Source organism: Bos mutus, chromosome 10, assembly GCF_027580195.1.
Source record: "Bos mutus isolate GX-2022 chromosome 10, NWIPB_WYAK_1.1, whole genome shotgun sequence".
Classification (NCBI taxonomy): Eukaryota; Metazoa; Chordata; class Mammalia; order Artiodactyla; family Bovidae; genus Bos; species Bos mutus.
This window is the reverse complement of record NC_091626.1, coordinates 62,493,014-62,515,250: the sequence shown is the minus strand read 5'-3', so window position 1 is coordinate 62,515,250 and position 22,237 is coordinate 62,493,014. Positions and strand designations below refer to the sequence as shown.

The 22,237-nt window shown below is 36.8% G+C and overlaps 1 protein-coding gene across 1 annotated transcript in view; it reads left to right on the top strand.

The window, feature by feature from the left end:
- CSNK1G1 (casein kinase 1 gamma 1) overlaps window positions 1-22,237 on the top strand; it is a 155,160-nt gene that overhangs the window by 59,126 nt on the left and 73,797 nt on the right. The window contains 2 exon segments of the mRNA XM_070378066.1: window positions 11,766-11,806; window positions 17,215-17,284. Coding sequence (XP_070234167.1) covers window positions 11,766-11,806; window positions 17,215-17,284 — 111 coding nt within the window.

The following is a 22,237-nucleotide window of genomic DNA, read 5'->3' as shown; positions in this document are numbered from 1 at the left end:
TTGAAGCTGAGGTTCCAGTACTTTGGCCACCTGATGCAAAGAGCTGACTCATTTGAAAAGAACCTGATGCTGGGAAAGATTGAGAGCGGGAGGAAAGGGGGACGACAGAGGATGAGATGGTTGGATGGCATCACCAACTCAATAGACATGAGTTTGGGTAAACTCTGGGAGTTGGTGATGGACAGGGAGGCCTGGTGTTCTGCAGTCCATGGGGTTGCAAAGAGTCGGACATGTCTGAGCGACTGAGCTGAACTGAACTGAAGGAGGGAAAGCATGGGCTAATTGATTAATAATTTTTCATTTTAATTTTGCAAAGTATATTTTTGAAATTTAGAATAAAATCACAGTGGAGGATATTATTAACAGTGTTCCTTATTCTACCTTTAGCCTTTTATCTGGATAAGGTGCAGTGGGAGCCTGATCTTGATTGGCTGTGGGTCACAGTACAGATTTTGGACTTTGTCTTGTTGGCAATAAAAGAGAAAAGAAAAACTTGGAAGTAATTGCTTGTCATGTTTTCCACCCCCACCAGAGATGATAAATTAATTAGAACTTCTGATCATTTTTCTGTATTGTTTAAAAAAAAAACACAGAGTGATCAATTTTAATCTACTGGTGTTGATATCTAAAAGATAAATACAGGAGTTCTCCAGTTTGAATGATAGAAAGCTGAAACAGTAAATGCCTTGTGATTTAAATAATTCTAAATGTTTCTTTGATTAAAAGGTTTTTGCAGATAGTTTAAGCTGATGCTTGTACTGTGAAACTAAAAGTTAACAGTATTGTGTGTGTGTGGTTGTTATGCTTCTTTTTCTACTTTATGTTATTGATATAAACTACTTCAGAGATGGATGAATCTAAATAATAATTAGATTGTTGGGATTTGAGCATCCAGCCTATAAAGAAGTTAATGATCATTCCAGTCTTGAAGCTTGTTTGGATTTTGTTTATTTGGGTTTTATTTTTGTAGACAGAATTGTAACATCACAGAAAATTAGAGCAACTCTTTGCTCAGTTATGTGTAATTGTGTATATGTACATATTCTCTCATATGCATATATGTGGTGGTGGTGGTGGTGGTGGTTTAGTTGCTAAATCGTGTCCGACCCTTGCGACCCCACGGACTGTAGCCTGCCAGCCTCCTCTGTCTATGAGATTCTCCAGGCAAGAATACTGGAGTGGATTGCCATTTCCTTCTCCATACATATATGTACTTTGGTGTAAACAAAGTTGGATATACTTTTGAGATTCTGCTTTTTTTTTTAATTTATTAAATTCCTATGTGATTTTCATAGTTGTAAATTTAATGGCTATTCTGCTTTTTCAGGTGGATTCCCATAACTGGACTTTGGTTACTTCTAGCTTATGTAAATATATGTGTAAATAATACAAACATTTTCATGAAACTAGATTATTATTGGAAATATAATACATCATCCTCTATAGCTTGCTAGATGCAGTAGTTTTATGTAGGGCAGAAAATTTACACATCAGTGAAAATTAATTATCTTTCTACAGTTTTATTCTACTCTAAAGTACTCATATTTCAGAACAGAGAAGGCTAAATGTATCATTTTTTTCACAAAATCTATGTAGAATATGTTAACATTAATGTAAATTAGAATTAGAAATTAATTTGTTGAAGATTTTATCCATGTTGTAGTAAAGCTGCACATGGTGTCATTTTTTTAACAAGCACCAGCTCTCTGCATCAAAGCTGAGGACTAACACACAAACCAAAACAGATACCTTGGGATCTGTGTACCCCAAAGTTGCGTACTTCAGACATTCAGTCTTAAAGCCTTTGTGTTCTATTTTATACGCATTTCCAACAAGCTTGCTTGTTTGTTGTTGTTGTTGTTAATCTTCCACAGAGTAGAAGCACAGAAGGAAGAGGGAATTACATACATCAAGAAGGGATCACTGACAGGCTGATAGCAAGAGAGGTAGCAAGGTCACAAAGCAGAGCAGTCTGGGCAGAACAGCCTTGTTTACTTGATTGACCCCTAAGGGTGTTGCTCAAGTGGTGTAATATAATTATTATTCATCTTGAGTAGATTCATCAAGGAAAAAAATCATATATTTATGCAAAAATTGTATTGAGGTGTAATTGACATATAATATTATATTAGTTTCAGGTGTAGAACATAATGTTTATTTGTATATATTGGAAAATGATCACCACAGTAAGTCTAGTTAACATACATCACCACAGATAATTAAAAATTAATTTTTCTTTTAATGAGAATTTATAAGATTTCTTCTTGGTAACTTTAAAAAAATACTATTTATTTATTTATGACTGTGCTGGGTCTTTGTTGCTACGTGCAGGCTTTCTGTAGCTGTGGCCAGCAGGGGCTCCTCTCCAGTGGAGGCTCGAGGGCTTCTCATCACAGTGGCTTCTCTTGTGGAGCACTGGGCTCTAGGCGAGCAGGTTTCAGTAGTTGTGATACAGGGGCTTAGTTGCCCCAAGGCATGTGGTATCCTCCAGACCAGGGATGAAACTGGTGTCCCCTGCATTGGCAGGCGGATTCTTTACCATTGGACCACCAGGGAAGTCCCGAGACCTGTCCTCTGATGTAAGAAGCCTTGTAATTTCTTGTGAATCACTTCATTGGAGGCAGAGCGCTTCTTTGTGCATTGTATGGATTGTATGGACATACTGCATTCATCAGATGATGGGCATTTTAGTTATTTCTACATGTGCATACTCTGTGACCCAGAAATTCCACTCTGGGTATATGCCCGAGAAAATGCATATCTATGCATACCAAAACAAATACGTTCAAGAATGTTCAAACAGAACATTAAGTCATTATACAGACTAATAAACATGAACTACTCCTTCCCCCAGTTATTTTAGAAAAGGAAAAGAACAAGCTGTTAATACATGCAACCAAATAGATGACTCTAAAATTAATGTTCAGAAAAAACAGACACAAGTAGTTACTATATGATTTCAGTAATACATGTTCAAAATAGGCAAAACTAATTTCTTGCAACTGGGTAGTAGTGAATGAGGATTATTGATTGGGAAGAAGCACACGAAAGCCTACTGGAGTGCTGAAAATGTTCTCTCACTGGATGGTTACGTAGGTATATGCGTGCCCAGTTGTGTCCAGCTGTTTGCAGCCCCATGGAGTGTAGCCTGCCAGGCTCCTCTGTCCATGGAATTTTCCAGGTAGGTCTACTGGAGTGGGGTGCCACTTCCTTCTCCAGGGGATATTCCCAACCCAGGGAACAAACCTCGGTCTTCTGCATTGGCAGGTGGATTCTTTACCATTGTGCCACCTGGGAAGCCCAGATATATGTATGGATATGTATAAATTCACTAAACTGTACATTTTACACTAGCATACTCCATGTAAATTATACCTCAATTAAAAATAATAAATATAAAAATTAGGGGGTATCAATTGTACAAGAGTTATTACATTTGGTTTTAGATGTTAACAGTATGTGTTAGTGACCCTCACACAGCTTTCCACTATTCCTCAAGAGGAGCTGCTTCACAATCACTGGCCCTAAACAAAGACGAAAAAGTAGGCGCCAGACTTCAGAAAATTGTCCAAATAGTTAATAATAAAGAAAGACATAAAAAAACCTAAAAAACAGTTGACATTGCTCCTATTAATGTAATTACTGTTATTACAGTGAGAAAGAAATTGGCATAGGTGAATCACTGGGATTTGTGAAGTTCTCAGATCTTTGGCTTCTCCAATTTGTGCATTAGCCGAGTGCCTAATTTTACATGTAAATACTCTACTACTCACACAACTTCATTAATATATTTCTCTCCTCTTAAAACTTGGATTATCATCTAGAATGGAGGTCTGTATTCTTCTTGGCAGAAAAATATTAATAAAATATTGGACCATTTTTGCCTGCAGGTTCAAGTCATTGACAATCCATGGTTTCAGTTCTTCTGGAATCAGTTGCTTTAACTATGTTCATTATTGTGGTTTTTTCACTTTTAGCCCATTTTGTTTCTTCAGTGACCGTTTGGACTTCTCTTCCTGAATGGCTGAATGTCTGACTAGGTACTATAACCTCAATATCCACAGGTCTCTGTTTGGCCTTTTAGTTTTTCACATTTATGTTGCAAATTTTCAGATAGCAGGTAGTCCATCTATTCTAAAGAATATTTCAAGTCTGTAGGCGAGCTGTAATCAAATATTTACTGACGAGATAATATAACAACTGGGATTTGCTTCAAAATCATTTCATTATTGAAACTAGGTGTAGTTATATGGGGGAATCATTATATAACTTTGAGATTTTGCATGATAAAAATTTTAAAAACTGAAGTACTTCATTATTTTTCTGCAGTAGAGTATCATGCTTTCTGGAGTGATTCATTCCAGTTTTTTTGGTTTTTTTTTCCCTCACCACTATAATGTAGAAAGTTTTACACACATGCTTAATAAAGCATAACCTCTATAAGTACTTTATAGGCTCACCCTCTTGAGATGGAGTACAGGTACTTCTTTGACTCCATTTATCAATTTCTTGAGGAAATCCTCAATATTCTTGAGGATTTTTCTAACATTGATCAGAATAGACTATCATGTTGAATAGTTTAGAAAAGCCATAAGAGCTAGTTGAGTCACTGACCTAACCTTTATATCTCAAAATGGAATAATGGAAGCTGCTTTTCGGAAGGTTTTTATTGATGGCTGTTATTTTTTAACTCACACTAAAAAACACGTATATTGTGATCTAATATATACACAATATTTCTGTGTGTCTGAAGCAAAAGTTTATGAAATAATACACTTTACTAAGTGTGATGTAAACTATTTTTCTTTAAAGAATATGTTAGGATGCACTGAATTTATTTATTTCACACTCCTCTATTGATCATATTCTGCAGTTTAGAAAACATTTTAATGTTGTCTAAAACAGACATGTCTTACATATTAATAGTAAACATAATAGTAAACATGCTCTATACCATTACTAGTGGTGTTAAGCAAGATTTAATAAGTTTTTTTTTTATATAAACTACTTGCTGGTATTGACAAGTAATCCCTTCAGAAAACTTGGCACAAGAAAGAATAACCATTGCTGTTAACTGCTAACCATTGGGAAATATTTCCAAAGAATATTTTAATAAACTAGTAGAATTAAATTAGTAAAAATAATAAAGACCTCTGGCTTTTTTTTTTTTTTAAGTTGTAGGGTTTGTTACCATCTACCCCTGATCATGCTGCCTGTTTAAAGCGATGCTATCTGGATGGCGGAGGCTATAGGCCAGTTTCTGCCCTAAACAGACATGGTAACCAACCTGAGTTACACAAAGGTGGTTTCTTATTTTAACTACTAATTAGCTCAAATTCGTTTGACTTGATTTTTTTTTTTTAACAAGTTCGAGGTAATAATTTATAAATGCACTACTTTTACTTTTGGGCAAGAAAATCTGACAGCTGGAGATCTAACCAAACTGGGAACCCGAGGCTTGTTATGTTCCTTTATCAGTGTGACTCTGAGAGCTGAGACCTGCTGGTTCTTTGAAAGTGCTGTGTCTGACAGAGCTTATGATAAATGTTATCTCTGTAGGTGACTTACTGAAACAGGAAGTCTTCATGCAGTGGATTTTATGGGTAGCTTCACATCTAGGACTGCTGCTTCAAAAGAACTGAGTTTGGATGGAAAGCTCCCAAACTACTATGTAATGCAGTTTCTTTTACACTAACAATAAAAGAACCCGTAACCAGGAAGTGACCTGGGGAAGTGTTGTGGGTTTTGTGCAGCCACTAAAACCTTTGGCTGCTCGGGATTATGCCATCTCACCAGTGGTGTTTTTCTGTTCATTAAACCGCCTGCCTACCTCACAGTTATTCATATATCATTCATGTATTGATATGTAGATAATTACATATATTTATACTTTTTTAAGCTGAAGCAGTCATTCGTTTTAAGTGGGCAGGATTGTAAGCCTCTGTCTTTGTGATTCGGAGAAGACAATGGCACCCCACTCCAGTACTCTTGCCTGGAAAATCCCATGGATGGAGGAGCCTGGTGGGCTGCAGTCCACAGGGTCGCTAAGAGTCGGACATGACTGAGCGACTTCCTTTTCACTTTTCACTTTCATGCATTGGAGAAGGAAATGGCAACCCACTTCAGTGTTCTTGCCTGGAGAATCCCAGGGACTGGGGAGCCTGGTGGGCTGCTGTTTATGGGGTCGCACAGAGTCGGACACGACTGAAGCGACTTAGCAGCAGCAGCAACAGCAGTCTTTGTGATTAAATTCTTTCAGAACAAAATTTTTGTATATCATCGAGTGGCTTAGTGTTTGTCTAGCCTTCCACTTGACTGTGTTTTGTGTTGACCTCTTCAGTCTTTTATTTTTTATATTTTTGGCTTCTCCATGTGGCTTGCGGGATCTTAGTTAGAGGACCAGGGATTGAACCTGGGCCATGACAGTGAAAGCACCAAGTCCTAATCGTCAGACCTCCAGAGAATTCCCATGACCCAGGCAGGCAGTGCTAGTGGTAAAGAACCTGCCTGCCAGTTCAGGAGACACAAGAGACGTGGATGGGTTCGATCCATAGGTTGGGAACATTCTGTGGAGTAGGGCACAGCAACCCACTCCAGTAATTTTGCCTGGAGAATCTCATGGACAGAGGAGCCAGGTGGGCTACAGTCCTTGAGGTCACAAAGAGTCAAACTGAAGCGACTCCTCATGGACACACTTCGGTCTTAATGATGCCCCCTGGCAAACTAATTCTTTTGAATGATGCATAGCTCAGGAGAATTACCTAGTCACTTCCAGGGCCTCTTAGGAATAAAGATAATCACTTTGTAAGAGGGTGATGTGTTCAGGTTTTTTTGTTTTTGTTTTTTTTTGAATAAGTAGAAAAAGTAAACATAACAAAAGCAAGACTAGCATTCTGTGATATATCAGCTGTCGTGTTTGGTGTTACATAGGCTGTCATTTATTGTACTTCTCTGATTATATTCCTTTATACAGATACAGAAATTGAAGCTGAGAGGTGTTTTGTGATTTGTCTGTTTCTTTTGTGTTTAACGAGAACTTGGAGGAAGACACTGTGATAGAGATGAACATTGCTTACCATCCTGGTTTTCTCTCTGTTGTCCACTAATTAGAGTATCAACTTTCACCTTTCTCTTTTCCCTCTCTCTCATGTTTATATCAGAGAAGACAACGGCACCCCACTCCAGTACTCTTGCCTGGAAAATCCATGAACGGAGGAGCCTGGTAGGCTGCAGTCCATGGGGTCACTAAGAGTTGGACACGACTGAGCGACTTCACTTTGACTTTTCACTTTCGTGCATTGGAGAAGGAAATGGCAACCCACTCCAGTGTTCTTGCCTGGGGAATCCCAGGGACAGGGGAGCCTGGTGGGCTGCCGTCTATGGGGTCGCACAGAGTCGGACAATACTGAAGCAATTTAGCAGCAGCAGCAGCAAGTTTATATGTAATCCAAAGGTTGCTAGTTTTTTCTTAAATGGTTATTTATAACCATTTAAGGAGGTAGTAGAGGGGGGAGTTCAAGAGGGAGGGGATATATGTATACCTACGGCTGAGTCATGTTGATGTTTGGCAGAAACCAGCACAATTCTGTAAAGCAATTATCCTTCCATTAAAAAATAAATAAATAAAAATCCTTTTTCTAAATATACTTTATAAAATTAAGTAAGCACTCAGCTACCTTGATTATAAATCCTATTTTTTAAACTTCCGGGAATTATTGCATCATACCTACAATAATAATAGAAGTAATAAAAATTAGGTTTACCTAGCATCTTGCAGTTTATAATATACTTTCATATGTTCTAACTCTTGTTATCCTTATAATCATACTGTGTGGTAAATGTTATTCTTTAAGTATTCTGCTGTAAAAACTTCCTGTTCATTTTCTTTGTAGGTGTTCTTCTCTCTTTTATCTAATAGATTAATATTTTTAAAATATAGCTTTCACTATTACACATTTCCTCTTAGCACAAAGATTTTTGGTGATTTCACAACAAGCCAAATAATGAAGTCAAAACTCCTGTATTCGTATTTAGAATTATCCATAATCTGATTCTAAACAAGCTTTTATATATATATATAAATAAACTTTCTCAGAAGACTCTTCTGCATATCAAGTCAATTTGGTTCACTTTAGCAAGTATCTCTTACTATATATCAGATCTTTGTTGTTAGGGATAAAAAGATGAGTGGAATATTCTTGTTCTTAGGAAACTCACTGCCGAGTGGAGGTAAAAATATACATGCATTAGTAATTATAATATATGTGTTATTTTAAGGTAGCTGAGTGCTGCCTTAATTTTATAAAGTATATTTAGAAAAAGGATTTTTATTTATTTTTTAATGGAAGGATAATTGCTTTACAGAATTGTGTTGGTTTCTGCCAAACATCAACATGAATCAGCCATAGGTATACATATGTCCCCTCCCTCTTGAACTTCCCCCTCTACCTACCTCCCAACCCCACCCTTCTAGGTTCTTCCAGAGCCCCAGTTTGAGTTCCCTGAGTCATTCGGCAAATTCCCATCGGCTGTCTGTTTTACATATGGTAATGTAAGTTTTCCTGTTACTCTTTCCATGCATCTCAGCCTCTCCTTCCTCCCCGTGCCGCCCCCACCATGTCCGTAAGTCTGTTCTCTGTGTCTGTCTCCAATGCTGCCCTGCAGATAGGTTCATAAGTACCACCTTTCTATAGTCCATATATATGCGTTAGTACACAATATTTGTTTTTCTCTTTCTGACTGACTTCACTGTGTATAATAGGCTCTAGGTTCATCCACCTCATTAGAACTGACTCAGATGCATTCCATTTTATGGCTGAGTAATAGTCCATTGTATATATATACCACAGCTTCTTTATCCACTCATCTGTCAATGGATATCTAGGTTGCTTCCGTGTTCTAGCTATTGTAAATAGTGCTGCAATGACCTTTGGGGTACATGTGTCTTTTTCAGTTCTGGTTTCCTCTGGGTATATGCCTACAAGTGGGATTGCTGGGTCGTATGGTGGTTTTATACCTAGTTTTTGAAAGAAATCTCCATCCTCTGTTCCATAGTGACTGTATCAGTTTACACAAAAAAGGGATTTTTTTTTAAAGTATAGAAGCCATAAGGAACAGCAACAACAACAAAAAAAATGGGAAAGAAGATTAAAAATAGATGAGAAATGGTACCAGAATTGTAGAAGCTAGAAAGCAGTTGTAACTAACTTAGCAGTCTGGAGAAAGCTGAATGATTTGAAGGGTAGGCCAGTTTGTAACATATAAACACCAGATATGTTCAAGAATTGAAGACATTTGGAAATTTCAGAAAGTTGGGATGCAGAAGGAGCTAAAAACAAGAAGAGTAGTTGCAAGTCCATATGTATTTTGGGGCTTCCCCAGTGGTTCAGCAGTAAAGAATCCTGCAATGCAGGAGACTCAGGTTTGATCCCTGGGTTGGAAAGATCTGCTGGAGGAGGAAATGGCAACCCACTCCAGTATTCTTACCTGGAGAATCCCATGGACAGAGGAGCCTGGCAGGCTACAGTGCATGGGATCGCAAAGAGTCGGACATGACTGCAGTGACTGAGCACACACACACACATATGTATATACACGTACATACATGTATGGAGCAGTTGCATCGCCACATCCCCTCCTTCCCTGGCCTCACCTGGCAGCTACTCTTTTCCACCTTCATAGGAGTTGGAAAGGTCACACTGTGGAAAGTAAACAACTGTGAAAACTGGACTGCCCAACTGAACACAGGGAAAATGAGGAAAAGATTCCTCACTGATTGGTGAGGCCTCCTAGACTGTGGAATAAGCAGATCTATTAGCTCTTGCCTTTTTTTTTTTTTTTTTTTAAGGAAACTTCATGATTTCTATAATATAGCAAGTTTGTTTAAGTATTTAAAAAAAAAAAAAAAAGATTTTCCCCAAATCTTCCAAAAAAATGAGGATTTAGGAAAAGTATGCCCACCTCAGAATAAGAAGCTGGCTTTCCAGGTTATTCACACTCTGTCTGTAGTGGATTTTTCTGGCTTTGTTTCTCACCATTCTCCCCTGTATACTTGGCTTCTTTCATATTGGCCCACTCAGTTGATCACGTTCTCTGCATTTTCTGTCGTTTGTCCACCTCACTGTTAGTATTGTTTTAGAGAAATGCCTTTTATCCTCTCCTGCTTGTTCTCAGTGACGCCTCAAGTGCCACTTACGGCCCAGATGCTTTACTCTCCCTCATCTGCGTCATCTACTGACTTGTTCGTGTTTCCTTTTTAACCTTATCACTTTATGTGATTTATTTAATAAACTTTGACCCATGTGCAAGGTCTTGTGTGAGGATCCAGAGTATAGTCTCTGAATGGTAACCTGTGAATCTTCTTTAATGTTGTTTGCAGACAAAAATTACTCCTAAGTCCATGTACTCTTCTCCACATAAAGGTGCTGGGAAAACTGATGACAGTATTAAAAGTATAACAGTGTAGTTTGCAAAAGGCCATCTATTGTCTAGAGCTTGTTAAAAATAACCAGTATTGTAAGCAGCCTTATGTTCCCCAAATGTAAGGTTTTTATTATCAAAATAATCTATTATATAAAATTAGAAACAGTCATTTAATACCTTAGTGTACATCTTTTTGTGTCCTTTTCTATGCATATATTCAACTATGTATGTATATAAAGAGAACGTTTACCTCTGTGTATTACGTAAAAAATAGTCATATTGTACATACCTACAACTTTTAGTCAAGGTTTTGAGTATCTAAATACGCAGAACATGATGTTAGCACCACAGGACAGTGACAGAACCGTTAAATAAAATCGCTACTCTCAAGATATTTGTAGTCCAGCTGACTAAGATGGGACAAAAATAAGAAGCAATGTGAAATCCAGTGCAGTGGCTGAGCTATATGGTATATACGAAGCGCTCAGAAGGAGTTCACATTAGCCTCCAAGGATCAGTGGAGTTGAAGTGAAGGTAGAGGTGAAGGTAGCTAAGTACCCGGCATGTAATATGGGTTTAACCAACTGGTGGTTGTTGCTCTTATACTCATCCTAGGTTCTGACTCTAGGTATCTAGTATAGAAGAATATGGATTCCATTTCTACAGGTAGAGAAGTTGAGAGGGAAACGGGTTAAGCCTTCAGGAAGAACTTTTGAGTTGTTTCAGTCTTGTCCGGGTGGAGAGCTGTGGCTGCGCACAGGTAAAGATGTAGAGCTAGAGCCCTGGTGAAGGGTCAGCACAGCTTTGAGAATCCTCTACTAAGAGACAGCAGATGAGTCTTACACAGAGAGAGTCAGGCTGCAATAGGTTTTATTTCACACTGTCCTTTATGCCAACTAAGGTTGACACTAAATACCATGACAAAAAAATATAAAAGCCTTATTTATCAGTCAGTTAGAAATATGAGGGTTTGTGTTTATTGTGACAAGAATTAAAACCTCTCCATCTTTGTAATTCTGGCGACTCTCCTTCTTGAGTTGCCTCGTGACTTAATAGTTGGGAAATACTAAATAACAAAATGTGCATGTGACAGAGAGAGATTTGTTTTCTTTAAAATAAAAGATTCTCACGTCTAACTTAAATTTTCAAATTCTCAAGCTGTTTTTGTTCTTGTCCTGCTGGGTCTCATTATCTCTGTTTAGCTTTTCACTTACAAATCATGTTTCATATATGTGAACAGCATTGGGAATGTGACCTTTCTCATGACCCTGTAAGCTAAGATTTTGTTTTGCATTTCCCAGAATAAATGTCACTAAAACATATACATTCTGCTTTTCCCCTAGGTAAAAATCTCTACACCAATGAATATGTAGCTATCAAACTGGTGAGTAGAATCTATATTTGTGGTAATTATGTTTTAGTGCTCTCACCCTTCACATATCTTTTCACAGGAAATAATTGTAAGTGTTCATAAAACTGCTAATTTTTTCCTTGCATATAATACCACGCAGTCATTTCCTTCTAATATATATAGTGTTACAGTGATGAATCACTGTATACTGAGAAACACTGTGCAGTTAGAAGATGCTAACTATAGTGTTAGCAATGATGAATCCAAAAAGTTAATTAAAAATAGCTAGAAGGAAAAAAAATCCTAGTAATTTCTGTAAACTTTCTACCTTTCACTGTGCTATTTTTATTTAACATTTTCTTATTCCTAAATATGACTGATCCATTTAAAAAATATAAGATATTTATCAGTATACTTCCAAACCCGATCATCTAATCATTGCCTTAAAAAGATGTCAAACATGGAAAACACATCATGTGCTCAGGTTTGAAGCAAAGAGTTCAGTTATTTTTGTCAGTGCTAATCTTATGAATAATTAATATAATCATTGAAAATAACATCCTGTTAAAGAATAATTCTGTTGTTTTTAAGGGTTAATATTTTTAGAAGAGACAGTTCTTTAGCCTGTGTTTAGTGAAAGTGAAGTCGCTCAGTCGTGCCCAACTCTTTGCCACCCCATGGACAGTAGCCTGCACCAAGCCCCTCCGTCCATGGGATTTTCAAGGCAAGAGTACTGGAGTGGGTTGCCATTTCCTTTTCCAGGAGCCTGTATTTAAGACTGATACAGACCACTTCTAGCCATATGAAATGCTTTGTATAGCTAGTTTCTATATAAATGGAGAGCTGTATAAATATTGTCCTTCTAATAAATCCTGGTATGTTTCCCAGGATCTGCAGGTGGTTTGGCACTCTTGGTTGGAAAGCAGAGGCGTTAATAGTCGAAGGAAGTATCTTGTGGTAATCACTGTTTTTTTTCCTAATGAATTGCGCCTACCACAGCCACACTTGTTTTGTGGTTGGTCCTTTTCTGTCCTTAAGTTTGTTTGTGGAGGAGTTGGAGTTGTCCTGGGAAGAACTAATAGTCATCAGAGTAGTTTCTCTACAAAAGGTGGACAGGGAGCAGGTCTGAGAGCAGGTAGCTGCTAGGGAACCAAGTATTTTCTTTTGTTTGTTGACTTGGAACTTTTGTTGGCAAAATGGGAGGAGGAAGAGAAATAATGTGTATAACAATTCAGACCAGATATTTTCCTCAGATTGAGTATCAAAGGATTAGCCATTATTTTTTTACTTACAGGAATTTATTCTGTAAAAGTTTTTACAGTTCATCTCTTTTTTTTTTTACTTTTTGTGTTTTATTATTTTGGTAAGTTGAAATAATTTTGATTCTTTGGAACTAGTAATAGGAAGAAGCAGCCCCCTAAAACACTTTAAAATGTTGCCTCAGTATGTATGTTTATAATTGCCCCCTTACTTATCAAGACTTCTGGTAGGCGCAGCTTTTTCTATCTAGATTTTTCCTTCTCAGCTCATACTAGTTAGCCTGTTTAGATAAGCTTGCTTAACACATATTATTGACATGACTGACTATTGCATTTCACTTACATTTTATTAAAGTTTTATTCTTCATATGGCCAAGAGTTAAAGCCAAATAGACTTCATGTTATCTGCTATGATGTGCCCAGTCCCTCATTTCTCTTTCAAATAAATCTTAAATAAAGGCTTTTTAAAAGATACTCAGTCTTGTCTGTGGGCCTCCTCTCTTGCTCTGGGGCTGTGTTCTCTGTGGGAGATAATGATGGCAGTAATTGAGCTCTCTTCACTGTAACAGCAAAATTTGCCTTAAGCATTAGTCTTTCCAGGTAGCCGTCTGCTGTTGGTTTAGGGTTTCAGGCAGGCATGTGTGCTCCGGAACAACCGTGATTCTGGCAGATAGCCAGCCCTCTATAGAGATGTCATCAGCATCTCACACAGAAATACAAGGAAGTCCTGCTCGTGGTGCTTCAGATCGACTTTGTTTGAATCTTCCTTGTAGGCTCCCGTTTCTTAGATTCTAGTAACAGTTTTTAAAAAATCAGATACAGTGTAAGCAAACTTGTGTAATGAACCCCTCCTTTACTTCTATCAACGGAGGTTTCTGGAGTTCTTTTTGACAGGGGTTTTCTAACAGTTGTTTAAAAAGTTTTCTCTCTATGCTACTAATCCCACTGCCTTTCACAATCTGGAGATTGTTCGCAGTATCCTTTATTCATAGTGCTTTCAGAAGAGCACTTGATGTTCCAGTTGGCTGAGCAGGCTACAACTATGTGCTGAAGGGGTTGGCTGAAGGGTGTAAATCCTTCTGTCTGTGATAAAAACCCACTCATGTCTGAATATATGTGATGTGGACACCCGCTTTCAGCTCTGGAGCTCTAAAGAGTTACTGCTCTTTTTAATCTGTTAACTTACTTTTCCAAGATCAGGTTGAATATTTCCTATTAATGTTTCCAGTATAAAGTTTGGGAGTATTATGTTTGAAGAAGGAGCTGTGTTTCTTAAAATTCATTGACTCTTGTGGTTTGTCAAAATTCAAGACTGTTTCTACAGAAAGAACACTCCTGTTTCTAGCGTTTAGATCAACCTCTGGTCCCATACCAATTTGTCATCACTGATTCTCTTGGTTACTTATAAATTATTAATGACTTGGCTAAAAGACAAATTCTGTGATTGGCTGCTTTGGTGGTGATATATTAGAAGATATAAAACTGAATGGACACTCTCTATCTGAAGAGATAAATGAATAAGGAATACTGTGACTCTATAGTATAATTAGTCTTCTGTACATTTTTTGGGACCACAGGAATCTTGAGAAACTCGAAGTTCAGCTCTGATGCTTCCTGATTTTGCAATCAAAGAAGTGTATGAGTTCTTTTGCAGAGCTCCTTAGGGCTTTGAAATATTCCAGTCTACCTGAATTGATTTAGATAAAGCTTTCTTAGAAGCAAAGGAATAGACTAGATAACTTCAAGGAAAGGTCTGAATTCTGTAATTTATGGAGTCTATATTTTTCGAAAAATGCAGAAAACTTCAGGTGGGTTCAGGAAGAGCCTTCAAAGGTGATCAAAGAACTTAAAAATAGGACCAGTGAGGAAAGTTTTAAAAATTTGAAATTACTTTGCCTGAATAAAGAAAGTCTAGGAAATGATTGAAGAGTTTTGTTATTTGAAGATAGCTGTTATAGTATTCACACGTTAGTTAGGAGCTGTCTTTGTTACTGAGGACATAGGAGAAATAGGCTGAAGTTTCAGTGTTGGAGATGACAGTTACATATAAAGATCTTGTTAGACACAAGTGTGAATTATCAAGGGAAGCTGAGGAACTCTCCTTTGAGCCTATCTTAAAAATAGGACAAGTAATCATTCAATAAGGAGAGGACAGTCTTTTTCAGCAAATGGCATTGAGGTAACTGGAGATCCACATGCAGTGAAGTGAGACCCTTTACGTCATACACCAAAATTAATTAAGAATGGATCAAAGAAACATAACAGCCAAAACTATAAATTTCTTGGAAGAAAGCTTAGGGGGAAAGCTTCATAGCATTCAATTTGGCAATTATTTTTTGGATGTAACACAAAAAGCATAAGCAAGAAAAGATAGGTTGGACTTTATCAAAATTAAAAACTTTTGTGCATCAGAAGACTCTGAACAGAGTGAAAAGAGAACCCATGGAATGGGAAAAAATATTTGAAAATTATATAAGGAATTGGTTCTCAAATTAATCCTTTTTAGTTGAACAGTTCATTGACATTAAGTATATTCACATTGGTGTGCTCCCATCACTATCATCCGTCTCTGAATTTTTTTCACCTTCCTTAACTAAAATTCTGTGCTCATTACACACCAGCAGCATTCCCCACCCCTCCCCCCACCACACTCCTGGCAACTGCCATTCAACTTTCTGTCTATGAATTTGACTACTCTAGGCACCTTAGGTAGAAGCATTCACGTTTGTCCTTTTGAATTTGGCTTACTTCACTTAGCATGGTGTCCCCAAGTTTCATCCATTTTGTAGCATGTGTCAGAATGGCTTTCCTTTTTATGGCTGAATAATATGCCATCACATGTATGGAACACAATGTAACCACATTTTATTTATCCACCCATTTGTTGATAGATATTTGGGTTGCTTTCACCTTTTGCTATTGTGAATTATATTACAATGAACATGGGTCTACAAATACCAGTTTGAGTCAGCATTTTCAATTCTTTTGGGTATATAGAAGTAGAATTGCTGGATCATGTGGTACTTCTGTATTTAACTTTTTGAGAAATTACTATACTGTTTTCTTTAGTAACTATACTATTTTACATTCCCACTAGCAGTACACAAGGATTCCAGTTTCTCCTCATGCTCTCCCACACTTGTTATTGTCTATGTTTTTGGTAATAGTCATCCTAATGGATATACAGATGTATCTTTCAGAGTGATGTTTGATTTTTCTGGTTAACTAGTTGCCTGTATGCTGTTAATTTAGAATGATTAGCCAACCAATTCTTGAAGTTTGGTGTAGAGCAAAATGTGATAGTGTGGCTGCTTTATCTTTGGGCTATTTAGTAAACTCTATTTTTAAAAGCTTGAACACCATCCTAATTAAAGCTACATGTCTTAGTAGCGCTTACAGTCTTTAATTCTCTTCAGTGTAAAAATAAATACACATAACACTATTCCTACAGCTTTATTCATAATATCAAAAATTGAAAACAGTTCAGATGTTCAAACATTATTATTTGCGTGGATGTAAACACACACACAATCATATACAGTTTTACTTACTGCTATGGAATGGTATGGTCACATTGTTAAATTTAAAGGCATGTTACAGAACACCAAATATAGTGTGCTTTCATTTATTTAACATACATTTTTAGTCTATATTATGTATAAAAATATGTGTATAAATAAATTTTTGGAAAAAACTCACCTAAATGTTAATAAGGCTTCTCTTTTAAATGGTGGAGTCTTGGGGTATTTTTACCTTCTTTCTAATTTTTGTGTAAGTGAATTTTTTTCCTGAGCATATATCATGTTTCCAAAATAATGCTATTTACTGCCCCAAATTCATAATAAAACAAGCAGGAAATACATGCTAGTATTTCATTAAAAGGTGTGACATCTGGTTTCCTAGGAGAAGATATTTCAGGAGAATATTTCATGATGAGAGAGTTATCCTTGAGTGGTGTCTTATACAGAATATTTTTATTTAAATATCCATTGCCGAGATTGTGTATAATTCAACTTCATCTTCCCATAGATGTACTTTCAAAGGGGAATTGTGGTAAGAAAATGCTATCATATATGAATATCATTGCTAAAATATTAAGTGGTCTTAACCCTAGTTTACTCTGAAAACCTAGGAATGGAAAAACTGTCACATCTGATCACGATTTCTTTTCTTGGGTTTCAGGAACCAATAAAATCACGTGCTCCACAGCTTCATTTAGAGTACAGGTTTTATAAGCAGCTCGGCAGTGCAGGTAAGTCAATATTTTCTCCATTTATTTAGCATATAGCTTAGCTGGAAGCCCTGAAATATATAAATTTTCTTGTCTATCCTTTTTGCCAAACCATATGTCTCCCCTGCTTACTGGATAGGTAAATACACACAGTCAGCTGAAAAGCTGCTTACTCTGTGGCGTCTGGAAGGGCAGTTGAGTTGACTAGGGGTCTGTGATGCTGTGACTGCCCACAAACCAACCTCTGAATGCTTTCATCTACCTGAAATACACATGGTGTGAGGTTTTGCTTTTTGGTAGTTGATCCATTCTCTTTTCTTTTCCTCTATATACAGAAAGAAAGGAGGAGGTATTGGTAATATTCAAACTGCTTTCACCGCATTGACACCACATATCCATCTTAAAGATATATGCCAAGATATATCTTCTGAAATACCTTAACAGTCTCACTTTATCTATTGTTTTCACTAATTTGGAAGACCTATCTATATGATTGTAATAATCCTTTGAGGATTTTAAGAAATTAAGTTTATAATTTTTAAAAACATTCCTGTGTTCTACCTAAACTCTCAAATTTCCAAACTACCTTACTGGCTTCCAGAAAAATATACTGACTAAGCGAATGTAACCAACCCTAAGGAGGTTGAACCCACAGGATATGTATTGCAGAAGATGAGCTCCTTCAGTGCTAGTTTCATCATTTGACATTAACAGACATTCCTCTGCTTTATGCTTCTTCAGTGTAACAGTTGTGTTTTTGTGTGTGTGTGTGAATGACTGAAACTTTCAAGTGCCATTACTGAAGGTACTATTGAAGGAATATTAAATTTCATTTCCTAAAATGTATAGAATTATATAAGAGCCACTGGGTGTTATTCAAGCCGTCTTATATACCCTGACCATGGCAATAATCAGCCATGGTCGTAACCTAGGGAGGCCAGGATGAACATTTGTCTTGCATTGAACCTAACATGAGTTCTTGCAGACAGCTCAAAGGCATTCATGTCAACTGTGCGTGCCGCGCCTCCACTGCTCAGCTGCAAGTCTTCTTTCAAGCTGCGTGTCTTCAGTTCCTCCAGTTTTTGCATCGTGTGATTTACAGAGACTCCACTGTCATTGCTCCCGTAGCGAGTATGAGCGTGCACATGCACACACTCCTAGTTTTATGATGTTCCTCTTAAATGAGCCTCATAAAACAGCACCAGTAACTGTGGATTCGGAGGCAGTGGGATTATTTATCTTTCTTGATCTGGACATAGTACTTCTATTAATTTAGATTAGCTATTTTAACAGCCATTTTACATGGTTGACTTTTATGCATTCATGGAGTTCTACTCAGTTGAAACCTTTACATCTTTTTTATATAAACCACCATCAACCAAGGCTTTCTGCATTTTTCTGATTATATAACTGATTTTGATCACCCAAAACTTTAAAGGGTCATTCTGTTTTATCCCATTATTACTAAGTACTAGGATACTTTTCAGTCCTGATTGTTACTGATGATTCCATATTGGCTGTTTTTTAAATCATAGCTGCATATCCCCCTGCCCCTGCCCCCTCCATAATACTACTGTAAGCTCCTTGAGAACAGGCTTGTGCCCGCTGTACCCCATCGTCCCAAATGTGTCTCAAGGCCCAACATGGTTCTTTCACCTAATAGGAAGCTGGGATGTGTTTTGGTGACATAAAGAAGTTGAGAAGATTTGAAAAGCATGTGTTGTATATTTTTGCCAAGTTATTAAAAAACATATTCTCTGAGGATGGCCGAAAAAGGAAATTTATTTATTTATGATAGGTAAGAAGTAGATTTATTTAGAGAGATACACATTCCATAGACAGAATGCGATCCATCTCAAAAGGCAAGACTAGTCCTGAAAGAAACTTTCCACAGAGTATGGGCAATCTCAGAAGGTGAGAGGCCAGGAAATTTATTTTGACAGTAGATCAGTTGACAAAGTAGACAAGATTTTACTATGTCTCCCTCTTAAGTGTGAGCATGAACACTAGAGTTTGTTCCTGATTTATAGGCATGAGCGTTTCTCTTCCTGTTTTTCTAGAGTGAAGTTCCCAGCTATAAATGTGACTCATCGGTAGTTAATCTTTGAGCAGCTAGAGCACATATGTCACTCTCTTCAGAACCAAGGTGATGTTGTCGCCTTGTAAACAAACAACTTTTCATGCCCAAAGCGCACAAACCAAAATAATGCAATCATTGTTTTTACTCATTGGTGCTTTATCTTTCATTATTCAACATAGGACATAGATGCAAAATATTTGGTTATCATGACAAGGAATACTTAAAAACAAAGCCTGTTATAACTTAGATTTGTTCAAAGAATTAATTGGTACTTACAAAATGGATGAAATTTGGGGACAGAAATGAGTGATTATGAATTTAATGAATACCCATATAGCTATTAGAGCTTGAGACTTTAATTTCCTAAAATAAGAACTTTTGTGTTGGCTTGAGAATATGACCATTTTTGTCCTTAAGTACCCAAATCTTATTCATTAACTTGGTTTTTGACCTTCACGTTGCCTCGACTGAATGATTTGGAAATTCATACCAGTTCTCTACAGTTGTGTAGACAGAACAAAAATGGTAGCACTGGGTGATTGTGAACATGGCTTAAGGTGGAGCTCTTCCTGATTGTCCCTTCTTTTCCTTGTTTGATCCCTTAGCTTTTTCCCTTCCACACCATTCTGTTCTTTAGTGAACAGTCCACACTTCAAGCTTTGTTTATTGGTTGTAATTTTGCTGTCAAGACTTTCAGACCTGATTATTTACTATGAAGGTTGATACCTCTAAGATAATCAGGGAAGAAGGAGGGCCTTGAAACTGAGAATGAGGATTTTGGTCTTCCTGAAAGCTATCATTTTTTTCTTTTTTCATTTATTGTAGAAACCAAATTATGAAATATTTATAAAGGGTATTTTAAAAGGAAATGATGGTCCATCTCCTTACCACCCTAACTCAACCACATTTCACTTGACTATTTCTCTCTTTTTCATGTGTAGACATATTTCATAATTACTCTCAGTTCATATGCAATTGCGTGTCTTCATTTACTGAACATTGTGACATTTGTCTTGATGCCACATTAGATACATATTTCTGACCATTGTATAACCTCCTGTCAGCTTCATAGACCATAATTTAGGCATCCATTTTGTGTTGCCAGACATTTATAGCTTGTTTTTATTTGAAGAAAGCATTTTCCTTGTTGATTTCTGATTGAGTATATAACTCAAAACTTTTCATATGTTCTGCCATTTACTTCCCATATGATAGTGTTTCTCAAATGTTTAAAAATCTATTAGATGATAGATTAAATTTATTCCAAAGGATTCCAGAGCAAAAATTACAGAAAGAAATTTCAGTAAGAGAAATTTGACTTTGTGTAACAATTAAAACAGTGTGAAAGTAATCTAAATGTCATCAGTATGGATCTGGATAAATAAATAATGATATATTTATATCATGAAGTTAACTATTAGAAAGAAACTGGTACTGTGTACTAACATGGAAAGATGCCCCAATATATTTTTTAAGTTTTATAAGAAGCTTTGTAAAATAGTATAACATGATTATATCGCTATAGTACAAGAAAAACACACAGATATGTCACATGAGCACAGAAAATATCTAAATGACTATTGTTGTTGTTGTTGTTCAGTTGGCTAAGTCATGTCCAACTCTCTGCGACCCCAAGGACTGCAGCATGCCAGGCTTCCCTGTCCTCTGCTATCTCCTAGAGTGGCTCAAATTCATGTCCACTGAATCAGTGATGCTGCCAACCATCTCATACTGTGCTGCCCTCTTCTCCTTTTGCCTTCAATCTTTTCCAGCATCAGGGTCTTTTCCGATGAGTCAGCTCTTCACATCAGGTGGCCAAAGTATTGGAACTTCTGCTTCAGCATCAGTCCTTCCAATGAATATTCAGGGTTGATTTCCTTTAAGATTGACTGGTTGGATCTCCTTGCAGTCCAAGGAACTCTCGAGTCTTCTCCAGCACCACAATTCAAAAGCATCAATTCTTTGACACTCAGCCTTCTTTATGGTACAAATCTCACATCTATACATGACTACTGGAAAAACCATAGCTTTGACTATATGACCTTTGTTGGCAAAGTGATGTCTCAGCAGAGACAGGAAAGCATTCCTGTCTCTTAATGGGAGGGCAGTTTTCAGGCAGAAATTGAACAGTTAATACATTCTGGATGTTGTAAAGGAGATTTGTACACTGGATAGAAAGTTAGAATATATGACTTTTTAAGACCTATTTGCACACTGAAATTGTATTAAAAACTCTCAAAGACCCTGTTACTATGTAGATATTTATAGTTGGTATCTTACTCAGTTTCTAAAGTTAATTACATCAAAAATATAACCCTGGCAAAGTGGACACCCAGTAGTCAGAATCAAAATGGGAATATTATCTACTGTTTTCACATACTTGGATGTGCAAGGGTGGAATAGATTTTTATTTGCAAATTATGGTTTAGTTATTAAACCTGATAATGCTGGAGAATTTCCAAATTTATTACATACAAAGAAAAACAATATTTTAAACGTGAAACTATATGTTATACAATATTTCCAACTCTGAAACTATATGTAATAATTATGAAACATTATTATAGTCTTTGCTGTTGTAATATCAAAGTTTTAGGTTTTCTCCTGTGACTAAACCAAGTACAATCTTCAGTTTTTGTCTTGTTTTTGCTTTTTTCTTTCTTAAATCGCTGTTTTGATTTTTCACAGTACAAAGGGCTTTGGAAATGAGCACAATATGCTTTCTTTTCCTGTGTACTTTCTATAGGTTGTTCTGAGTACACAAGATTAGAAATGAAGGACTTAAAGGTCGACTCTGGATTCCCTGGGACTGCCTTGCCCTCCTGGTAGCTTAAGTATTTGTTTAGTATAGTGTGCCAGCTTCACAAGAACGAATAGCAGTATTTAATCATGAT